General features: G+C 37.2%; 3 protein-coding genes across 22 annotated transcripts in view; 2 read left to right on the top strand and 1 right to left on the bottom strand.

Moving 5' to 3' along the window:
* LOC105198996 (teneurin-m) overlaps positions 1-6415 on the top strand; it is a 535513-nt gene extending 529098 nt beyond the window's left edge. For all 15 annotated transcript variants that reach the window (XM_039445977.1, XM_039445978.1, XM_039445980.1 and 12 more), the window contains one exon: positions 407-6415. In XM_039445977.1, the coding sequence (XP_039301911.1) occupies positions 407-1895 (1489 nt within the window). In that variant the 3' untranslated portion in view covers positions 1896-6415. The remainder of the gene's footprint in view (positions 1-406) is intronic.
* Positions 6416-7342: 927 nt separating this feature from the next.
* Positions 7343-13723, bottom strand: LOC105198994 (RING finger protein 121). Of its 3 annotated transcripts, none has more exons than XM_011165874.3 (8): positions 13560-13723; positions 13266-13300; positions 13033-13174; positions 12797-12951; positions 12497-12725; positions 12191-12426; positions 11988-12104; positions 7343-9488 (listed from the first exon to the last, which is right to left on the bottom strand). In XM_011165874.3, exons 1-8 carry the CDS (start codon positions 13593-13595, stop codon positions 9440-9442), a joined length of 999 nt encoding a protein of 332 aa, XP_011164176.1. In that variant the 5' UTR covers positions 13596-13723; the 3' UTR covers positions 7343-9439. The 3 variants fall into 3 exon arrangements, with proteins under 3 accessions (XP_011164176.1, XP_039301922.1, XP_011164177.1); XM_039445988.1 differs by lacking the exon at positions 13560-13723 and adding an exon at positions 13359-13497; XM_011165875.3 differs by lacking the exon at positions 7343-9488 and having other exon boundaries at positions 9998-12104; positions 13560-13722.
* An 846-nt stretch (positions 13724-14569) lies between these two features.
* LOC105198993 (protein kinase C and casein kinase substrate in neurons protein 2) overlaps positions 14570-21921 on the top strand; it is a 58945-nt gene continuing 51593 nt past the window's right edge. For 2 of the 4 annotated variants that reach the window (XM_039446133.1, XM_039446131.1), the window contains exon 1: positions 14570-14902. The gene's annotated coding sequence lies outside the window, so the exon portion shown is untranslated. The remainder of the gene's footprint in view (positions 14903-21921) is intronic. The other 2 variants (XM_011165872.3, XM_011165870.3) reach the window with 1 other exon arrangement.

Raw genomic sequence — 21921 nt, 5'->3', positions numbered from 1 at the left:
AATTAAGATTTGTTTTTTTTTTAATATTTCAAATAAAATATAATAAAATTTTTTTTAACAACGATTGGGATAAGATTGTTATATAACAACTAAAAAAAAAATAAAATAAATTAAAATAAAAACGAAAAAAGTTGTCGATGGTCATAGCATCTTAATGTTTAAATAATAATTTCTTTTGTAATTTTATATACATTTTCTGATTCTTCAAACTACGCGTCGTTACTTTGATCTTGAAAACACAGCTCTTAAATTTTTTTATTAGAAATTAAAATAACAAAATTAAGATGTAATATTACATATGAAAATCTATCCGTTTTTGAGCATATTTTGCTGAAATACTTGTGTAAAATATTGAAAAATGTTTTAATAAATATATACTGTACGACATTTTTTTTTTTTTCTTCAGATACAACTCGCGCGGCCAGCTGATTCACGCTTCGGAACACAAGAAATTCCAAATCTGGTACTTCTATGACGACCGTGGTCGACTGGTGTCCATGAACGACGATCGAGAGAACATCACTCAGTTCTTCTATGCGAATCCAAAGACTCCGGATTTAATAACGCATGTGCACTTCCCGAAATCATCCAAGACGTTCCGATTCCTCTATGATTCAAGAGATTTCCTGATGACCGTAGAGACATCAGAACAACGCTTCTACGTTGCGACAGATCAAAACGGCTCACCTCTCGCTCTCTTCGATACCAATGGCAATCTCATCAAAGAGATGCGGCGTACTCCCTTCGGCAAGATCATTAAGGATACCAATCCGGACTTTTATCTGCCCATCGATTTCCATGGAGGTCTCTTCGATCCCAATACCAAGTTGATCTATCTAAACAAGAGGCTCTACGATCCGACTGTCGGTCAATGGATGACGCCAGCTTGGGAGCAGATGGCCAACGAACTCACCACACCGACAGACATTTTTATTTATCGCTTCCGCAATAACGATCCGATCAACTTTAAGCAAAATGTCGAGTACATGACAGATTTGGGAAGTTGGCTAAAACTCTACGGTTACGACATCTCGATGATGCTTGGCTCCGAATACACGAAGCAAATGGTGTACCAGCCGAGCGCAACTGTCACATCCCCGCAATTGACTCCGGACTTTGGTGTGATGTCCGGTCTACAGTGCATCGTGAATCGCGTGCAAGAGAAGTTCTCTGACTTGGGTTTCGTTCCTAAACCATTGTTAAAGTTGGAACCGAAGACACGGAATTTGCTGCCGCGAGTGGCACATCGTCGGGCGGTCTTTGGCGAGGGTATTCTGGTGTCGCGCGTCGGTGGTCGAGCTCTAGTGAGCGTAGTGGACGGGGTGAACAGCGTGGTGCAGGATGTGGTGACGTCCGTCTTTAACAACTCGTACTTCTTGCCGTTGCACTTTAGCGTTCATGATCAAGATGTCTTCTATTTCGTCAAGGATAACGCGCTGAAGATTCGCGACGACATGGAGGAGCTCCATCGGCTCGGCAGTATGTTCAACGTGTCTACACACGAGACAACGGAGCACGGCGCGGGTACGTGGAAGGAGCTGAGGCTGCACAATCCAGACGCAGCCGTGGTGATCAAATATGGAGCCGATCCCGAGCAAGAGCGGCATCGTATTCTAAAGCACGCGCATAAGCGTGCCGTCGAGAGAGCCTGGGAGATCGAGAAGCAATTGGTGATGGCCGGTTTCCAAGGTAGAGGCGACTGGTCGAAGGAAGAAAAGGACGAACTCATCAGTCGCGGTACGGTCGACGGTTACGAGGGCGTCGACATCCATAGCGTGCACAGGTATCCCCAGCTCGCCGACGATCCCGGTAACGTCGCGTTCACTCGCGACACCAAGAGGAAGAGGCGGAAGAGCGGCAACAGGCGCAACAGGACACACAGGCACGACTCGTGATTCGAGGACACCACGACGCGAGTTCAAAGTATCGCTTGGGACTTGATTCGCGCGTGAATCTGAGAAGCGAGTACGATGGAACGGGAGAGAAATGGAGCAGCGCGTTGATGGAAAATCCTGCCGCTGCGTGCCGCGAACTTGCGTTTAAACTGCCATTTACGCGAGCGGTCGGCGATGTCGCTCCCTTTCTCTCCTCGACCCTCCTCTCGGCCTCTCCTTCCCGCCGCGCTCGTCGTCGAGACGCGATGATCTACCACGAGCGACCACGGATGCGTTCCGTATCCGGTGCAATCTACCCCGTCGATGTGCCATAAGCGCGTCCACGCGATCGCGATCTGTCCTAGATTCCTAGATCGATCAATCGTGCGTGCAAAGAAGGCGGGTGTGGAAATGGATCGCGAAGTGTCAAAATTAAGCTAGTCGCATTATTTACGAAATGAAGAATATAAAGCTTGTTACACATGGTGATTAGTTTATAGAGAAGACAGAAAGACAGAAAGATGAGGGAGAGGGAAGGAGAGAGAGAGGAATGATGAAAATCGACGCGTGGAGGTATGATAGGGATGAAGGTGCGTGCGTGAACTTTCAAAGTGCCGTCCGCGACGAAATCCGGTAGTGTTTTCGCAAAAAGGAGGGTAGGTGGGAGTATGGAATGTGTCTTGGACTTTTTCGGATCGTCGGTTGAATATTCGAGCCGATGTCATTCAACAGGGTCTACAAGACACACATAGGCACGCACGCGGGAACGAGGTATCTCGAGGTCGTCGCGTCGAAATCGGAAGATGCAGGACGAGATGATAATTTTCAATACAAAAAGAAAAATATAAAAGCTAACGTTTTTTGAACGTTCAGTTATTTGACATTTTATTCGGGATATTCTCACCTCGCATCTCCGATTGGTACGTATCTGCTCAAGGGTGGATACGTCTAAACAAACTGTCCGTGGATGTCGCCGTAGATCGCGTCGCGAGACGTCGTAGGAAAAGCGAGAAAGAGAGAGAGAGAATGAGAGAGAGAAAGAAAGAGAGAAAGAGAGATTGAGAGAGAGAGAGAGAGAGAGAAAGAGACAAAGAAGAGCAGATATACAGCAGATATTTTTAACAAGGCGCAAATTGGTGTACTAGATGCGAAACAAGCAATTGTAAATATAGCTACTCGATCTTAATGGTAAATGTAGATAAAATATCGTAACGCGCGAGAACGATCGTAAACTCAAGTGGAACTGTCGATACCGCTTTTTTATATGTATACAAAGAAGGAGCATGACACGTACACACATATACACGCGTGAAGGTACAGGAACTTGTGCCCCCGTGATATGCGCGAACGCAAGAAGTGAGTCGCAAAGTTATATCGGACGCGTCGCGATTTTTTGGTAAAAATAAATAAATAACATGAGAGATTCTATAACGGGAGAAAATGCGACACGAAACATATGGTTCACGTTAAATCTCGATTCAGGCCTACGCACAGGATTAACACACAAACACACAAATACACTATCGCTTCAAATCGGATTGTCGGATGCGTAGCATGATAGGCAACGTTATCTCATTGATTCTGCTGGCACGTGCAAACGCGCAATTGAATGAGTCAAGTATAAATGCTGCATCTGGAATCGAAATCTATCAAGTCCATAAAAACGCAGAATTTATTTTCAAAATATAATCTCTTTTAAGTTTGTGGAGTTTTTTAAGATATCAGGTGACTGGAATGACATTGATTTTTCAATAATAAAATAAGGTTCAACTTAAATAATAGTTTAATTTAAATCAAAATTAAATATGAAAGGTTTTAAAAAGTAATAAGTATTGAAACAATTTGATCAGAAAAAGTAATCGAACAAAGTGACATCAATTTTATCGTTAGAATTGCTATATTGTCACCATTTATCAATTCAATTGTTTCATTTGAGCTTAGATAAATTTCAAACTTGATACATTTTGATCGTGGTTGCCTGAAGTATAAGCGAATCTACCGATTTGTCGTAGACAACGTAGACATGTGTAAATAGTGTCGGTATCACGTAAACGTGTAAGAACTGCTGTGGCGTGATATCGTCACGTAAAAAGTGACATGACATGACGTGACGAGACGAGCGACAGTCGTAACGGGATGCGTCGAAGTAATAATGTCCAGAAGAAAATAATAATATAATAAAAAAATAATAATATACGATAAGTAATAGGAATAACAAATAGAGTAATAATAACGGAGAAAACGATAATATTACCATTATACGGAAAATGCCCCGCCTATCTTTCTACTAAAAATGAAAAATTATTTTTTGAATTGTGTCGTCGAAGAAGTCCTATGTAACCGTGTGCATGTGGGATCGCCCTGTGAAAAAGAACCTCACCCCCCCTTCCCCCGTGCTCCGTCGAAGAGAGCATCCCGTCAAAAAATAGTTGGATTAACGAAGAATCGATGTATGCAGAGAGATTCGTTTCAAGTTATAAATTCCTAATCCTTAAAATATAGGGGATTGGTTTTGCGATGATTGAATTCTTTTCTATATCTTTTAATATATATTTCGATTCCCACACACACATCAGGAAGAAAAATATTAGAAATTTTCGTGAAACGTTGAAACTTGAAATTGTCCCTTATACAGAATTAAATTCCACGCATCAGTACTTTCTTTTCTTTTTTCCACAAAAAGAACATCCGATTTTTTATAACGCAATTTTAAAACCAATCTCCGTAGCTTCAAACATCGGGCATTTCATCGAAATAAATTCTTTCGATTCATCTTAATTCATCTATCTTTTACAGGGCACAACCTTAGCCCCTCCTCTCTGTAACTGATATAGCTGAACTCGTCGGTGTTTATCAATATTGGGTAAATAAGGAAAAAAAAAGTAAAAAGTGTAGAAGTCTGTGGTTTGGGTCGAATGAAGTAACCGACTAAATAGAAAGTAAAGAATGCAAAAAAACGGATATAATGCATAATATATAAATACATATAGGGGTACACGGTGGTGAGCCAACGTGCGAGCCCACGCAGCTCCACCACGTTGTGTTCCGAGTAGGCGATATATATAATTAAAAGGGAAAAAAATAATAAAAATACATAATCATAACTACAAATGTACGCATTAGTTGACGAGTTAAACGTGAGGTTTAGCGAACGATTTAAGGAAGTGTGCTAGTGAACCTTTACAAGTAACATCGCTGTACATATCCGTTGTGTATAGCCGACAACGCGCCACTGTCCCGCGAAAGTAGTCTTCACGTCCTCGCATCACGAACAATTTTTCTACCACGAAATCGCAAGGGATTTTAGCGACGGGGCCTCGTTAATTTACGACACTCGGTGTTTTCATACACGACCGTCATATTTTTAGTACCGCAACACAACATTTTTCCAGATCAAAGTTACGAGATTTCTGGGTTGTCAGTCATATCTCTCTCGCATCACCTTCATGAAGAAACACAGATAGAAATCGATATAGAAATCATATATGTTTCATATATTGTAAAAATGACTAAAAGACACGCCGCTAGGATTCTTGTTATTTCGCAAATACGTACCGTCTAAGTATCTTGAATTCGATAGATTGTTTTATGCCTTTTTCGGAGGGGAGCCCGAGGCTGGACGAGGCATATCGATCTGTGATTCATTCCATATGTCAAACCGTCTCGGCGCAGAGGCAAAATTTTATTTTCCTCCGTATAAATAGAGTAAGGTCGAGAATTCAGTAGCTTTGACGCGGAAAATTGCTCAGCCATCAAAGCCTCGGGACCCAGCTTTAAATACACAGCCTCGCCTACATTAAGTCCTCCCAACCGTAGTTAAATTGCTTCTCGGAGCGGTTCTCCTTAACATTACTCTAATCTCGAGCGAGCGATTTTCATTGTCACCTCACGCACCGAGACGTTGAGCTAACATTCGAGAGACGAAAGTCACTTGCTCGGGATTGTAAGAATACGGCGATAGAAATCATAATCTTTTCTTTTTTTTGGTCATCTCGGTAACTAAAAAGGGTTCAGTTTCATCCAATCCGACACACAAACGCGCGACCCAAGCTGAACTACGACGGAGAACATTGTTCGAGAGCGCGTTTTAATGTCTTTAATATCATCTCCAGGATTTTCTGTATGTTAACCCGCGCGAGAGAAAAGAAGCGATTTATTTTCACCGTGAAGAAAACTGAAAAATTCCGAAATTTCTTGCGCGTCGTCGCCGATTGACGATTTAAAGCGGATGTATCTTTAAAGTAATTGAACGAGGTCGCCTCTCCGACGATGTTCCCGAGCGTCACCTTGGGTAACGGCGTGTCCCTTCGATATTGCGTTCTCGACGATCTCCTCGGCTGTGACGAGCACCGAGGGGACCGCGATCCCGTAGCGCTTGTTACTGAGTTGTTCACATTGACACATCGTTATTCGACACGCGCGCATTATTGTAGTTTGTAGAGGCGCTCAGCATGCGGCAGCGATTTCCCGGCCCGTGGCGGCTGGGTGGACGCTGCGAGCGATTTTCTATGTGTGCTCGTCTACTTGCAAAAAAACGATACGTAAAAAAAAAAACGGGAGAGAGAAAAAGAAACAGAAAACGATACGATATGTTTAGGAAAAAGAGGAAGTCCTGTACTCGAGTTAACTTTACGCTTAGCGCATGTTTCCCTCGAACGCAAGAGCCGCGGGTAAGCGAGGCTCCGCGCTCCCTCATCGCTTTCTCTCCCTCGGCGCTTTTATTCGCGCGAGAAGCGGACGTGTGTCCTGGCAACAATTTATTCGGCCGAATTCACATAAAATAATCGGACGCACTATTATTGTATTCCGTAAGAAAGGTGCGATTTTAAAGAGAATAATTGAAGCATCGATTTCAAGTTCAATAAGTCCAACGTAAAACATAATTTTGTAAGGGGCAAATAAAAGCCCACACGTGGAGTCCGCTAAAAGCGCGAGTTTGCTCTTTTCGATTCCCCAAATGTTTCCAAACGGATCCAAGAAAATCTCCGAATTTACGCGGGGAGATTTTCTCGAAATACCCGTGAAATACATGTTTATATCCGAAATGCGAATCCCAAATACCTCGTGAGCGACATTGCGGAATCGAAGAGTCGTGGAGAGGAAGAATCGGGGCGCGGGAATTCCCCGGCGTGGCTCGTCGCAGGAGGGTGCAAAATTTATTATTGTTACGCCGGATCGCGATCGGCAAGCGCGATCGACACGCGAAAAAAAAAGCAATACTTCGTAGCTATCGTGTATGTCTTTGGACACCGTTGAAAGTCCGGCGGTAGAACGAGGGACGACGATAATATGTCAAAAGTGAGGAGAGCGTGAGAAAGGATGCGTGAGATGCTAAAAGAGAGAGCGTGCGAGCGTGTGAGAGAAAGATATATATATATAAATTTATATATATATATATGCAAGTTGCGTTATAACGGTAGTTACTGCGAGGGAAAATGAAGGAAGTCGTGCGCTTTTTCTTTTATATATATATATATATATATATATAAATAATGTATACAGGCGAGTCGCGCGAGAGACATTGTTCATCGAACGCGCTCGTCAGCGCTTCTTTCTATACGCCACCGGGAAATTGCGGCGGTCGCGTGATATTTCGTTTTGTACATATATAATACGACTGAAAATGAATGATATATCGTTCCGTTGACGACGGAGCGCTTCTCGCGGCCCCGCGACCGATACGTCACGGAGTCCTCGCGACATTTCGGATATCGTGATGCGTCTGGTTCAAGGTTTACTGACTGCCGCGATGAACCTTATTTTTTTCGTCTTTTTCTTCTTTTGTTTCTAGTTTGGATTTTTTATATTTAAGATCACGATACCACGCTTTATTAATTCCAAATTGTGACATAAGCTTCCTCGGGGTTTCCAAAGAAGTGTCTTGAGAGCCTTATATTGTCACTGTACCAATTAATAAGAAATTAAACTAGTCAACGAATAAAATAATATAATTACATTAAAAAAAATATTTTAATCTTTGAATAAAAATTAAATAAAAAAAATATTAATTTATTATTTTAAAATCTTATTTTAATATTTTTTTTTAAACAGTCATTTACTGGCTGTTGTACAGTGACTGGTGCAGTGACTACGCGTTGCAATTTTTATTCTGGATCTTCGACGAACCTCGTGCTCGATTTTTTTTAATCGTATCTTTGCCGTATTCGAAGCGTCGCGCAGGGCTTCCGTAATCGCTCGCGGGCGGCGAGATAAAGAAAAGAGAGCTGCTAAGTAAAAAAAAGGGAAAAGCCACAATCGTACGCGACATTGATGTTGTTAATTAGGGTACCTACAATTATCCGTAGCGATGGTAGTTTCGTACACCCGTGCCCGCAAAAGGAAAGAGGAAAAAAAATCATCACACCGTAGCGACCTTTATACTTTCATATAAAGACGACGGTCAATTTATACACTGAGGAGATAGAAATTTTACTGGCATCTATTCTTGGCATATTGGCGTGACGGTGAACGCGGCTCGGGTCCCGAGAACAACTCCGGAATCCTCGCAAGGGACTCGAACCGGCGAATCGACGATCACCGGCACGGTCGATACGCAACGCTCGCCCGTTCGTCTGTAATTTACTTTCCGTTTTTTCGTGAACTTGTACATATTAATTGCGATCATTATGTAAATATCTTGAACACACACACACACACACACACACGTATAAACGCGCGCGCGCGCGTGCCCCGCGCAAGGTTTATTTTAAAGATCTACATCACGAGATATATACGTATATATATAGATGTGCAAGCATTTATATATATACATATATGTAAATATATTTACCATGTAATGATATTTAACAATAAGGTAACATATATTCTATACTCTTACACGCTAAGTACTCAATAAATATATCTATAAAATTTCCCCGTGTTTGTGAATGTCTGCCCCTGAACCCATCCCGACGATCCCGTCGTATCGTGGCGTCTGAACCATCCAACAAGCCAAAGACTACGTCTCGAGTTAACGTTAATTCCTCTGTTCATCGGATCCGTTGAAGGGTATTCGTCGTTAAGTGTTCTCATCCCCTGGCCTCTGTTACTTCGTCTCACCTTACTTTCCCCGCGTCATCCTCTTGCGCGCCTCGTCTTCGTAATCCCATCCCATAAAAATGTTCGTGAAAGACTTTAGGTTTATAGACAAATATATATGTATATAAATATAAATACGAATTATATATATAGTCTCACGACGGGTCCGACGTGGTCTGACAAGTACCTATGGATAACGTGATGTGATGAAAGTTGTTTTTCTATCGATAATAACGAGAAAGTTAATTAAAGTCTTTTAGTAACATCACTGGCAAGTTGTTATCATTATTTCTCTATGTCTCTCTCTCTCTCTCTCTTCTCTCTCTCTCTCTCTCTCTCTCTTTGTTACTCTGTGCCTACACGCATACACATACACAGCTATCTTGGACTTCATACACGTCTAACGAGATCATTCTTTCTCAGATCTGCTACCTTTTAGCAAAAGACTTCGAATACACAAATAGGAACTTATCTGTCGGTACTAGCAGAGAAACTATAACAATAGAGCGTGCGTCGTTAATCAGCCGTTATATTGACAATGTTTTTTCGTGCTGATCTTCCTTCGTATCTGTTACTCTGTAAAAATTATAAAAAGTAAAAGATAATCGCAGGTTTTACTTAAAACTCTTATGTGTAAGCTATAAGCTATATTGATTGTGCTCAGGGAAAATTGCTACATTGCTTACAAGAAACAAAGATACACATTAACTCTGCCATGACTAAACAGCGTGGCTTCTTTTTAATATTTATCTTACTTCGTCAATATTAATATTTCAATTTGTGGAAAAACATCTTTTCTTCTTATCTAAAGATAAATCTCAAAATATCTTTAATTTATTACAAGTAATTGTTAGAATCGCTAATTTTCTAAAAACTTTTTATAAACTATTTTTAGCCGGAGGAAAATTAACAATGGTCAAACATTGATTTAAGCTAAAAAGTAATGTACGTTCTATATTATTTCAATTTGAACTGTTACATATATTGTAGATTTTTATTTTATTTTAAGAGCGAATGTTTTTCTTCCACGAAAACTACTGGACCAACAAAAACGCAATACAGAGGAATTGAATACCACAGCTAAGTATATTGTTTTGTATATAATTTTATTGCAAAAGACGTGTTCTTCACAGTGACTTTATTCTTTACAAATAATTGGTTATGTTACACACTATTTTCTGTATAGAAAAACAAGATAGAAGAGATACATGTTACGTTCTCATTCACTTGTCATAGTTGAATATGCTAATAAATTTCATAGTTGTTTAGTTAAAAGAAACAGAACCAAAAGTCACAGTTATCGAGATCTGAGAATGTAACATATATCAAATACTCTTCTCTTTTAAACCGATCTTAAAGAAAGTATTATAAACAATAATTAATATTACATTTTATAGAAACATATCTCAATAATTAGAGCGACTAGCAACAGAGTTAAGTGCAACTATAGTACAATTAATTTACATGTATTATAACAGTTTGATTTCTACCTTTTTAATGATGCGAAACTTGTGACGTTTTTTTTATGAGACAAATGTTATCACACGTAAAGATTTTACTATAGAAAACACAAATTAATGGACACGTGAATTTTTTAAGAATGCTTGTACAATTAAATTTACTGGCACTATTGTTATTTATATCAACAAAAAAATAGTATTTCTATAGCAAGTAATAAATGAATATTTCTCTAATTATTATGATTTATATGTCGTCAAGAATATTTTTCCGTTTTGCATCTCACAAAATGCGAAAGATTATTAATCAGAGAATGTTATTAAAACTTAAAATATATACAATTTGATGTAGTCTAATATAATATATTAGACTACATCAAATTGTCGCATATTAACATATTCAATCGCATATTAACAATTTGACGTAGTCTAATATTATTTTTTTATATAAATTATTGTAATGTGAACACTTTATGAACAACAATCATAAGATATAAGAAATGTATATACATGCATTCTTCTTTTTTGAAATTTTCCAATAAAGCAAACATTGGAAGCAGCACCCATCATGGGTTTAGGAATGATGGAATGTATTATGTTCGTTATTAGTAGGAAGTTAGAACACATTTACAAAAAGTATAAATAACAAATGAATAGAAATTTAATATATCACTATATCTGATAATTGTTAAAAATGTTATAATGGATTAGTTTAAATGTAAAATAATATAGAAGATAATGGTACAATGATTTAATCCTCCTCATGTCTTTCGCAGAACATTATTCGTACAACCGTTGTTTTTAATATATGTACAAAGAATCTTTAGTCGGAAAAATATTGTTACATATCTAATCGCTTTTTACATGATTAAATCATTCTCAGTGATTTGTTTAATACGTAGTCAACTTTTTCAAATATATATTTATTATATCACATTTAGTTCATACATTCATTGAGCCTCAATGTTTTTTTTATTACAAAAATGTTTAATTTTATATAATTTCCTATTTACCGAATTTTTCTATTCCATTTCTTTGATTGTAGAAATGTATATACAGGTTGCCTTACGTTCTTCCGTATAAACTTTAACAGACATATCTTATGAACTAAAATAAGCAGAAAATATGAACATGAATCTCAGAACGTTTATTAAAAAGTTATAGCAAAAATATAAAATGTATAGGCACAGTTTTTCATTTAAATTAGCCTTTGACAAAAACAGCATTTTAAAGCATCATCCGCAATACAAACTCTGCATCAATGTAATATTAAATTTATTATATTATTAAAGTTTGTACGGAAAAAATATGGAATACCTTGTTGCGAGGTTTCTTCTAACTTTATATTCATGAAGACAAATATATATCTTTCAGAATTATAAAGTGTAATGTTAATTCTTAATATTTAGACACGAGTAGGATTATTAGTTTCACTGGCATTATATTTTCTATCTAATAAAATACCTTTTTTTATGTATAACAAAAATAATAACAGCATATACAAAAATACAAACACAATATTGATCGGATGACTAAATTAATCATTCTCTTTAGCGTTGCAATAACAACAATGATGCATGTATGAGAGCAGTCGGTTTTCACCAACATTATTACTTACTCAAGGCCCAGAGTCCAATAGATACCTTGAGCTAGAAATAAAATTAATGGTTGCCAAGCAACCAGCCACCTTAACCAATCCAGCAATTGGCCAAATAAAATGTGCGGCCGTTGCCAACTGTATTGTTCATTAAGGCATTTAATAGACATATCAGTATAAAATCATCATTAGTAATCTTTCGTGTCACGTTATAAAAAGGATACGGATTGCAGAACATTTTCGTTAAGTCAACTTTTTCTTTGCAATAAGGGCAGGTTTGTTTTTTTCCCACAATGCACCATCCCCTAATGCAAAATTCGTGAAAAACATGTTCGCAAGTAAGCTTGTACGTATTTTCGATCACGCCTTTCTCGTGCTCGGAAACTAGAAGTTTATTTCCGCATACTGCACAAACATTTGGCTCCAAAACCCTGGTCGGAATACTATCCGGAGTATAATACTGAAAATTACTTAAACGTTATAAAATCATAATGAACAATGCAATATTTAATGTGTATTATAATACATACCCCAATATGCGACGCCATTTTGTCGGCACATATCTCAGCAACATCTCTTCCTAATACTCCAAAGTAAAGACCATAAAATAGGAATAAGAAACCGCAATCAATCCAAACTTCAGGCTTAATATTTAATATAATATTTATACCAAGAAACGTAAATATAGCTAGCATATGTCCAATTATACCCAGCGCATAGCTAAGTTTATAAATAAAATAAAACCATTTGTACACTAATCTGCAAAAATAAATTCTCTCATTATTTTATGATTACTACTGATGCATCGTCAATAATTATTCAGGCATTACCTAGGCGTAGTGCCTTCTATTGGTCTCTGAATGGCTTTTCTTACTACTAAACCTGTTATACATGAGCATAAAAGCCATAAAAATATAAATCTCCACCAGTGATTTTTCAAGCTAATTCCAAATGGAATAATCCACATGGCTACTAGTGTTACAAGCTGCAAAAGAAATATTCTATTAATATATAATTCCTTTAATATTTATATTAAATATAAAAGAAAGCAAATTTTTTCTTTCACCTGGTACGACTTAAAGTGCCTCTTCTTCCATTCGATTAGTACAATCTGTGCTACTGTTAACGTTACTAACAATATAATCAGCATCTCTGCGTGCATAGATTCGTGACCTCGATGCTTTTCGTGCATCTTTATATGCTGCACTCTAAAAATTAATTCAATAATAATTAGTTTAACACAAATAAAACAATGAAAAAAGCTCTTTATTATAGAATAACAATAGATTTGTAACTTGCCTCCATTTTTCTTCTGGAGTCATATCTGCCTCGCTCTAAAAATGAAAAACATAAAGTTAAAGAATAAGTCACGTGTACAATGTGAAATAATACCAAAAAATTTGTCGCAATGAAACATATTTGTATAAGCGTTAACAACGAGCATATTTAAAGTGAAACTATTATCCGTAAACTGCTGCAAATCAGTACAACTATACATGAGCGACGTGACATTAATAGAGAGGTTATGTTTTGATGACGCGTACTATTTTTATATCGTCGAGCGATATAAAAATCCGTAGTTATGAGACGTACTTTATTCGGCATTTGATGCATATGCTGTACATCCATCGTGAACGTCGTATCGCATTAACGCACGGAGAAATATGTGTTAATAAAATGACATAAGGTCACCGCGTTGCAAACACATCCCAGAATACTGTTAGCAGTGCCGCACATTCGTCGAAGGACCGGCATTTGTGTTATCTGCATTATCATGCAGACTTTTTTAAAATGACAGTTATTACGGCCTCTTATCTAATCATATATCATCTGATACACTTTTGATATTATTCTCCACCGATTTTTGACAGTTTAAATCCTTGAATATAGAATTTCAAAATTTTTCCAAATCATACTTGTTGAGATGTTCCATAATATTTTATTATTATATTAATTTTCTGATATTTTATCTATCTCTGTAAATTCAAATTTTTGCAAAATTCTCTCTAAGTTAGAGTTTTTGGAATATTAATTTCAAGTCATTTTTTATCCGATTATATTTTGACATTTTGTATTTAGGAGTTTATTAGATATTTGCGACTCGGAATTTTAAACTTTTACTACTAGAAATTTTTGATAATTTAATAAGTGTACTAACTATTCATTAATTTTATTTTTTTGATACTTTGATTTTTGGTTATTCAAAGTTTTTTTTACGGTTTGCGAAATATCAAAAATATTATTTACAATTACACATACGATGCTGATAAATTACTGACAGTCGGTAAAATTAATCCCATCTTATTTTTATTTATGTGCCATTATTTCTTAAATTGTTTATTATCGCAAAGAATTTTTACACTTAGAATGTCTATTTTTTTCATAAACCGCACGTATTTGATTTAAAGGAAACAAGCAATGTTTCAATGATCGCGCAATGGATTCAAATCGCGCGCGCTTGCGGTGTCGAGTACAAGCGCGCGATTGGCCAGCGCCTTCGGCCAATGAGCGCGCCTCGTGTTTGACCGTTGGCGCTCGGATCTTTACGGCGCTTAAGCCACGCCCAGCGCCGCGAGGACCCGCGGAGAGGGAAGAGCTGGAATGGTAATTCACCGTCCGTGGTGCAGCAACATGAGCGTCTGCGGTACCGTTCGCTGAGAAAACGCGCGACGTGACAAAATTCCATTGCCGTGAAATCGCGTGCGATCGTACGTGTCAGCGGGTCGGCGCGGCGTTCGCGTGTTCCTCGCGCGTGTGTCAAAACAGTGTCGGTGTGCCTGATTGCGTTTCGCACACGTGGGATACGCGGTGCACCTCGACCGCGGGGTTAGTTTTCGCCGGATTCCACGAAGGAAGGATATACCCACCAGCGAACCAGTCGGCGGCCCTCCCCTTCTTCCCCGATCGGTCGCCGTCGTGCCGAGGAATTGCTTTCGGTGAGTAACCCAGAATGTTGTCTTCTGTCTCTCGCGGGCCACGAACCGCGACGCGCCGCGGAGTTGCGCGGATTTGCGAAATTCCGGATAACCTATCCCCCCTTCCCCCCCTCCGACCGGGCCGTCACTTCGTCGTAGATCTCACGCCTTTGACAGGCAAAAAATTGTTTTTGTCCGTGGGGGAGGGGAGGAGCAAAGACCACCGTTCGTTCCCGCGCCGAGTTGCAAAAACAGATCGAGAGTGTGCTAGAGCAACTGCTCGCGTGAATCGCACGTGAATCCGAGATGTTAACATGGTTTTGCTCTTGCCCGCTTGCAAGGAATCGCGAGTCTCCTTATTTTCCTTCCTAGCTAGGCGAGTGACGTCTGCCGGAATGGGCGTGATGTCGATTTCCGTAAAAGCGGCCGTTGTGTTTCGGAGCACGGAGCCGCCTGGAACAGTCGGACATTTCTCACGACACCGCGTTCTACAAATGGCAATTAGCCGCTATCGTGATTACGTTATGCTGCTGTGTAATGCTTTAAACCAGTCCGCGCTCGCTCCTTTTCGCCTCGCTTTCAAGGACCTCGCGCGACCGTCTTGAGCAGTGATTAGAGGTCAGTTACCGGTCAGCCTTTCTACTCGTCTACGGCGATGCATCGAGTTTATCTGCTTTTTCGTGTTGAGATAAGAGCCGTGGACTTGGATTTCGTCGCGGTCGGAAGCGTCGAGTAGATTCGTCGCGAAGAGAAGCCTCTTTCCCTCGTTTTTTTTTTTTTTTTTCCTTTAACGGCGCCCCACATACAGTTTAGCAAATTCCCGTGAGCCGGTGGTAAAAATTTTGTCGCGACACCCGCCGCGATTACTGACCCTGAGGATGCGAAGCGGAATGCGGAAAACGCCGCGGAGAAGGTCAATAGTTTCGCGGCCAGCCGTTCGATCCCTGAACCCAATATCGAATCGAAGAGATCGCGTTTATCTGCGATCCGTTGCGCTCCGTTCCGAGAGGATACGCGGTGCAATATATATAATTATAGAGGATGTGAGTGAACAAGTGTCAAATATTCCCATCTACCAAACGTTAAGAGAAAGTTCATATAAACGTTCGTTTAAAAACATTTAGCTGTTGAGATAGGAGAAATGTTATTGTGAAACAGTTTCATATATTGCAATAAAACTAAAACAGTTGACAAAAAATGTTGCAGACGAAAATTGTTAGGTACTGGAGCCAAATAATGTCGAGCACTAAATAAGATTCGCTGTTAAATTTACTACTTAAAAACATGCTTTTATCTAGAATATATAATTAAAAGGTGTGCCGCAGGAAGTAGGTAAAGAGGGGCTGGGAAATAAAAACTGGCAGCAGCACGTTTATTTAGTACAACAAAAACTTGTGACGAAGTGGATAAATGAACGGTTTTTATAAAAATTTATTGCAAAGTTTATTATATATGGTTTATTACATTATATTATAATATTCAACTTCCTAACTATAGAAATAAACATCGATTTTTTTTAACAAGTATACTTTTTTATATAAATAATATTCTCTTGTTTAATAAAATCTACTTATACGTTTATCGTTATGGTCATTTGTTTATTATGTGTGACTTACAACAGAGGCTAACGATTTTCAATGCTGCTAATTTTTAAGAAGTGAAAATTGCACTCATAATCAAATAAAAAATTTTTAAAAGTTAAAAAATTGATTACACAGTCAAAGATAATTTAACAGTAAATTAAATCTCAAGAGATTTTATTTTTGTGATTATTAATCATTTTAAAAGTAATTTTAAAAATAATATTTAGTTCCTTTCTTAATTCCAATTTATTTTTGATTCGTATCTTATTAAAAACACAAGCATTTAATAAGGTCCAATGTGAAAGTTAAAAAATTTGTTGTTTATTTGCAAATGTTCTATATGGAAGATATTTTTATTTTTGTGAGTTGAATTGAAATAAACATTTTATTTTTACTTAGATTATTTCAGTATGTCCATACCTAAAGTTTATAAAAAATAAAATAAATTAGACATGCTTTATTCGATTCAACTACCTTATAATTTGAAAGGAGATAAATAATGATAAAATCAATTTTTAAAAGAATCGAGTTCTCAAAGTTACATTAAGGTTTCATTTTATTTTAATGGAGTTACATAATATGCAATATAATTCTAGTTGTTTTGCGGATGAAAATAATAAAGTACTGCTGTCGGAAAGTCAATAGTTCACGAGATATTTGTACTTTATTCTGGCATACTTTTCGACATAAAATCAATTGCTCCGTTTTCAAGATATTCCACTGTTTCACAATGAAAGTCCTTCCTTTCTCAAAAATTAATAGCGAATTCGATTGGATGCCCTAGTGCGCACTGGTGAACATTAAAGTCGTGCACAAATCAACATAAAGTGATATGTGATATGTCACTTTTACACTTGGGTAAGATTAATGTATAGCGGTTTTAATGTGCACCAGTGCGCACTAGTGCAACCCAATCAAATTCGCTGTGAGCGTTTCTAGACCCATGTTTACATGAAACTTTTTTAAATATCTTCGATGCGAATACGTAGAATAATTGACATTTATTTATATCCCCTGTATAAAATAAAATACATATAAATACATAAGAATACATTGAGAAAAATATACTAAAAAAAAGTGAAAATGCGTTCCAAGTTGCATGCAAATACATGGTTTATTAAAATTATTTTTAATAAACCATATTTATATACGATTGTCCATGCATTTTCTTTTTTTTTTATATTTTTTCTCAATGTATATATTTTTATGTATTTATAAATATTTTACATGTATACATATACACACAAATATACACAAATATATTATATATATTTTTTTTTTATATAAATATGTACACACACACACGCACACACGCGCACGCACGCACACACACACACACACACACACACACACACATATAAATATATAAAATGCGTCGCACGAGATTTATTGATCGTGCCAATTTATCGGCATTGCGCCTGATTAATTACAATTCCGCCTCTTGTCCTCCTCGCTGATCTCGTTCGCGTTAATAGCCGAGAATTATCGTCGGCGACGGTTTGTGTACCGCGAGGCAAGAAAATTTAGGCCCCTTAATCGCATCGTGCATTTAACGTTAATTGCGGCCGTTCGATTCTCAGACGCAGATAACGTCGCGCGCGATCTGCACATGCGATAAAACACGCGCTAAATGCGAGTTATGAATATGAACAATCTTAAGCTCGAGAATTCTCTCGGTTTGCGAGGCGGGTGGCGTGGTATCGAAAGAATAATTTCGTTCAAAGTTTTTCCGAGATAATTGCCAGTTTTTCGATTGTCGCGCCGAAGATTCCTGATTTGCCCCGTCATGCTTTCCCAGCGCATCGTGATTAATACGATTTGTATTCCTCGGGGATTTAGATAGCGCTGCTTCGCTGTGGCGCGCGCACGCACGCGAAACGAACGTGAAGTCAGGGAACCCTGAAGGAGCAAAGGCACGTTTGGACGTCGCACAAATTGGCAGACCTCCAGGTTTTCCGTACTCTCACCCGTGCAGTGGCGCGTTCGCGTTCCCTTCGCTCGAATATCGCATTCCTTCGTCAGCATCCGCGTGTGAGTTCCACACGTGGTGTGTGCGCGCGTGTGAGAGATTCGCTTCCGCCATGGGCGACGCGTCTAAGCGCCGCGCGTGCCTCGCCCGAGGATTTCTCGCTCTGGCACGTTCGAAATTTTTAACGATGGATAATACAGGTGATTCCAAAGATAGACTATTAAATAGCAGTTTTTTTTTCTTAAAATGTTTATTAAAAATTTTTCATCAAATCATCTATGAAAAATATGGAGTTTATCAAACGTACACTGAAATAAGAGTTTAGCAATAATTAAACCTAGATAATAATCAATCTTTGATGAAATAGTTTCAATTAAATTATTCAGTCAAGTTAAATGTAATATTTAGTAATCGTTTGGTAACCGTTTTCACTGTGAAGAAGAAATTTCAAAATTTATTTGTGATTTATTTGTGATACATAAAATTATTTCGTGAAATTATTTATTGAAGTGAATGTTTATTTGAATATGAAATTTTATTCCTATAGAAAATAAATTAATTAATAAAAACAGTGAGATATAACAGAAATTAGATACGTTTTACAGAAATGTATATTTCATTATCACAATCAAATGTTTTTATAACTAATAAACATATCGAAGAAAATGTCATGTTTTATAGCTAATAAATATCGACGAAAAATTTTCTTACTAATACTTTGACCTTTTTTCTCAGCAACCAACTGGTTATTATTATTATATTTGGAGCTTACTCTAAAAATAATTACTAAATATTTGGTTATATCAATCAAACATTTAATTGAAATTATTTCATTAAAATTTGATTATTATTGTCAAACTTTTTTTTATTGTTGCGTTCTGAAATGAAAAGCACTGCAAAAAGTAAATAATGTGAATTACTAAATATGAGTTAAAAGAATAGAGATAAATTATATAGTACGGAAAGAAAAAAATGGTTACGATTATCATAATTTAACTATAATTCATTGTCATCGTTAGTACCAATTATATATTTATAGTTTTTTTAGCTATGCAATTTATGACTATTATTGTTACTAGGTAAATAAGCAAATGTTTAAAAATTAGTTATATTTATCATAATTATTATTGCATTTACTACATAAATATATTTAATATAAGGCCGAGCTATTCTTTGGTTTTTCGAATTACAATTGATTTTAATCTTAACAACCAGGATACAGTTAGCCTGCTAACTGTATCTTGGTTGTTAAGATTAAAATCAATTGTAATTCGAAAAACCAAAGAATAGCTCGTTCTCGGCCTTATATTATTCATTATTTATAGATATGAGCTTAAAAATATTGATAAATATATTTATTTTACTTTTACCATATCTTGACATTTCACTATATTAATATTTGTAATTATCGCAATTTATAGGAAATTTTTTTTGTAAGTGATACTGTAAACACAGGGCTATTATTATTAACTATAAAAATAGCACTTTTAACTATAATTATTTTACCATGCAATTCTAGTCACAAATACCAAACATATCTTTTCTCTTAACGTATAAATACGTAAAAATAAAGAAAATAAAATATGAAGCGTAATTTCCAGAAAAACGTGATCGTAAAAACTTTACATGTTGAAAGTAAAAGAATAGTCATAAATACGAACGGATAGTAAAAAAAAAGTTGTTTTTCACTTTTAATAGATGCTTTATTTGAGATTCGCTCATCGAGAAACGTAGCGTTTAAAACAGAGGAGATTCTGTTTGAACATATGATTTTCACATTATCGGACGATTACACTCGAATCAAGACTCGTTAGTTGTTTTCATCGAGTATTTTTTTCTCTTTTTTTTTTATCAAACGGTAAACGGTCGAGCGAAATCTAATCTGAAACGGAATGATGTTTGCTTTGTGATATATTCTCCGGAATTTAAAACCTCGGCGACTATATGACTGGAATCCAATGGCTTTATTGACGCGAACACGAGGATTAAAAATGACTCGTATGAAAGTCACCACTCCTACAACGCCGTAAGACGTTTGCATCGCCGAAATCGTGACACAATAAAAACGCTTCTTGTATGACAGTCGAAAGATATGATAATTTATTCGTTACGTTCATTATCAAGCGAGCTGATAATGAAACTGCAGATTGCAGACATCATGCGATCACGATAACGTGCATAATAATTCCCAGCTACTTTCGTTACAGAGTTGTAACTCAGCGACGATGTTATACCGTTACAATGTCGATGCGGAATTATTACTTGGGAACGTATGATTTTCCTAATCGGAGAGAGAAGTTTCGTACTAAAATACTCCCGCGTTAACATACCGAATGTACAACCACCGCGCCGTATAAACGCATGATTAAAAAGGTCGCGGCGACGCGACGTTCCGACGTTGTTTTATTGGCTGAACGACGTCGGGCTCTGTAATCACTAACGCCTCACGTAATTGCATGATGTTCCGTGAGGTACATATCGTCAGCGAATTGACTGGAAGGCTAAGGCCAAGGATGGCGATTGTTCGATGGAAAGAACGGTACGGTGTTTATCACCGCGAAAAGAAGGCTAAATCCCCCTCTGAGTCTAACTCGGAATTGTGGAGTATGATAAGCTCTTGCAAAACTGGCGCAAAATCTCGCAAACGTTCTGTCAACACGAATCTGCGTTGTCATAACGCTGAGGATTATGTGTTACATATCGAAGCGTGTACATCGTACTTTGAAATAGACGGAACAGAATTGCTGGAGCAAAATTAATTCCTAAACTTTTGCAAAATTGCTCGCGAAAGTATCGATCTTGAAATATTTAATCAACCCGCGGTTTAAAGCCCTGCACTTTAAATTCTGATGAGAGTTTTAAATAAAATGAAATTTTAAAGGTTGATGTTTTTTTGATGTGATAATTAAACATTTAAATAGAGGCTGAAAAATAATTCTATCATTTATTACAAATATGATAGAAAATAAAATTGGTAAGGCTTTCTCTAAGTTACAAAAATAAAGAATCTTCTCTAATTTTTAATAGCGTTAACTTTAAAATATTTTTTTCTAAATGATCAATTAATAAATGTGTCACACGAGAAATACTTGCGTAATAATTAATTGTGTGCAGTGAGGTACACTGCTTTGTTCCTAGCCAGTGTAGTATCATTTTAAATATTTTGTTAATGTAGGTAGATTTCTAGGCGTCAACAAAATTTTATCGCTATTTTTTAAAATATTACTTATCACATACAGAATTTATAGCAACAACATTTTAAGCGGTTTTAGAAAATTTAGGTCTCATTGCCAATTATACAGTCAAATTTTATAACAAGCGAGATTGGCCCACAGAAAAATTTTTTTCTAAATTTCTCAAACAGGTCACTGTTATTCAGGTCGGATGAGTATCAAACATATGCGATATCACAATATTGATAACATTTATTTACCTTAAATTTTTATAGCCAAAAAATTGTAGCTGTATTTGCAAGACCATTTTTTTCG

The sequence above is a fragment of the Solenopsis invicta genome, chromosome 2 (assembly GCF_016802725.1).
Source record: "Solenopsis invicta isolate M01_SB chromosome 2, UNIL_Sinv_3.0, whole genome shotgun sequence".
Lineage (NCBI taxonomy): Eukaryota > Metazoa > Arthropoda > Insecta > Hymenoptera > Formicidae > Solenopsis > Solenopsis invicta.
The sequence above is the reverse complement of the archived record's forward strand: the minus strand, read 5'-3'. Positions and strand labels throughout refer to the sequence as shown.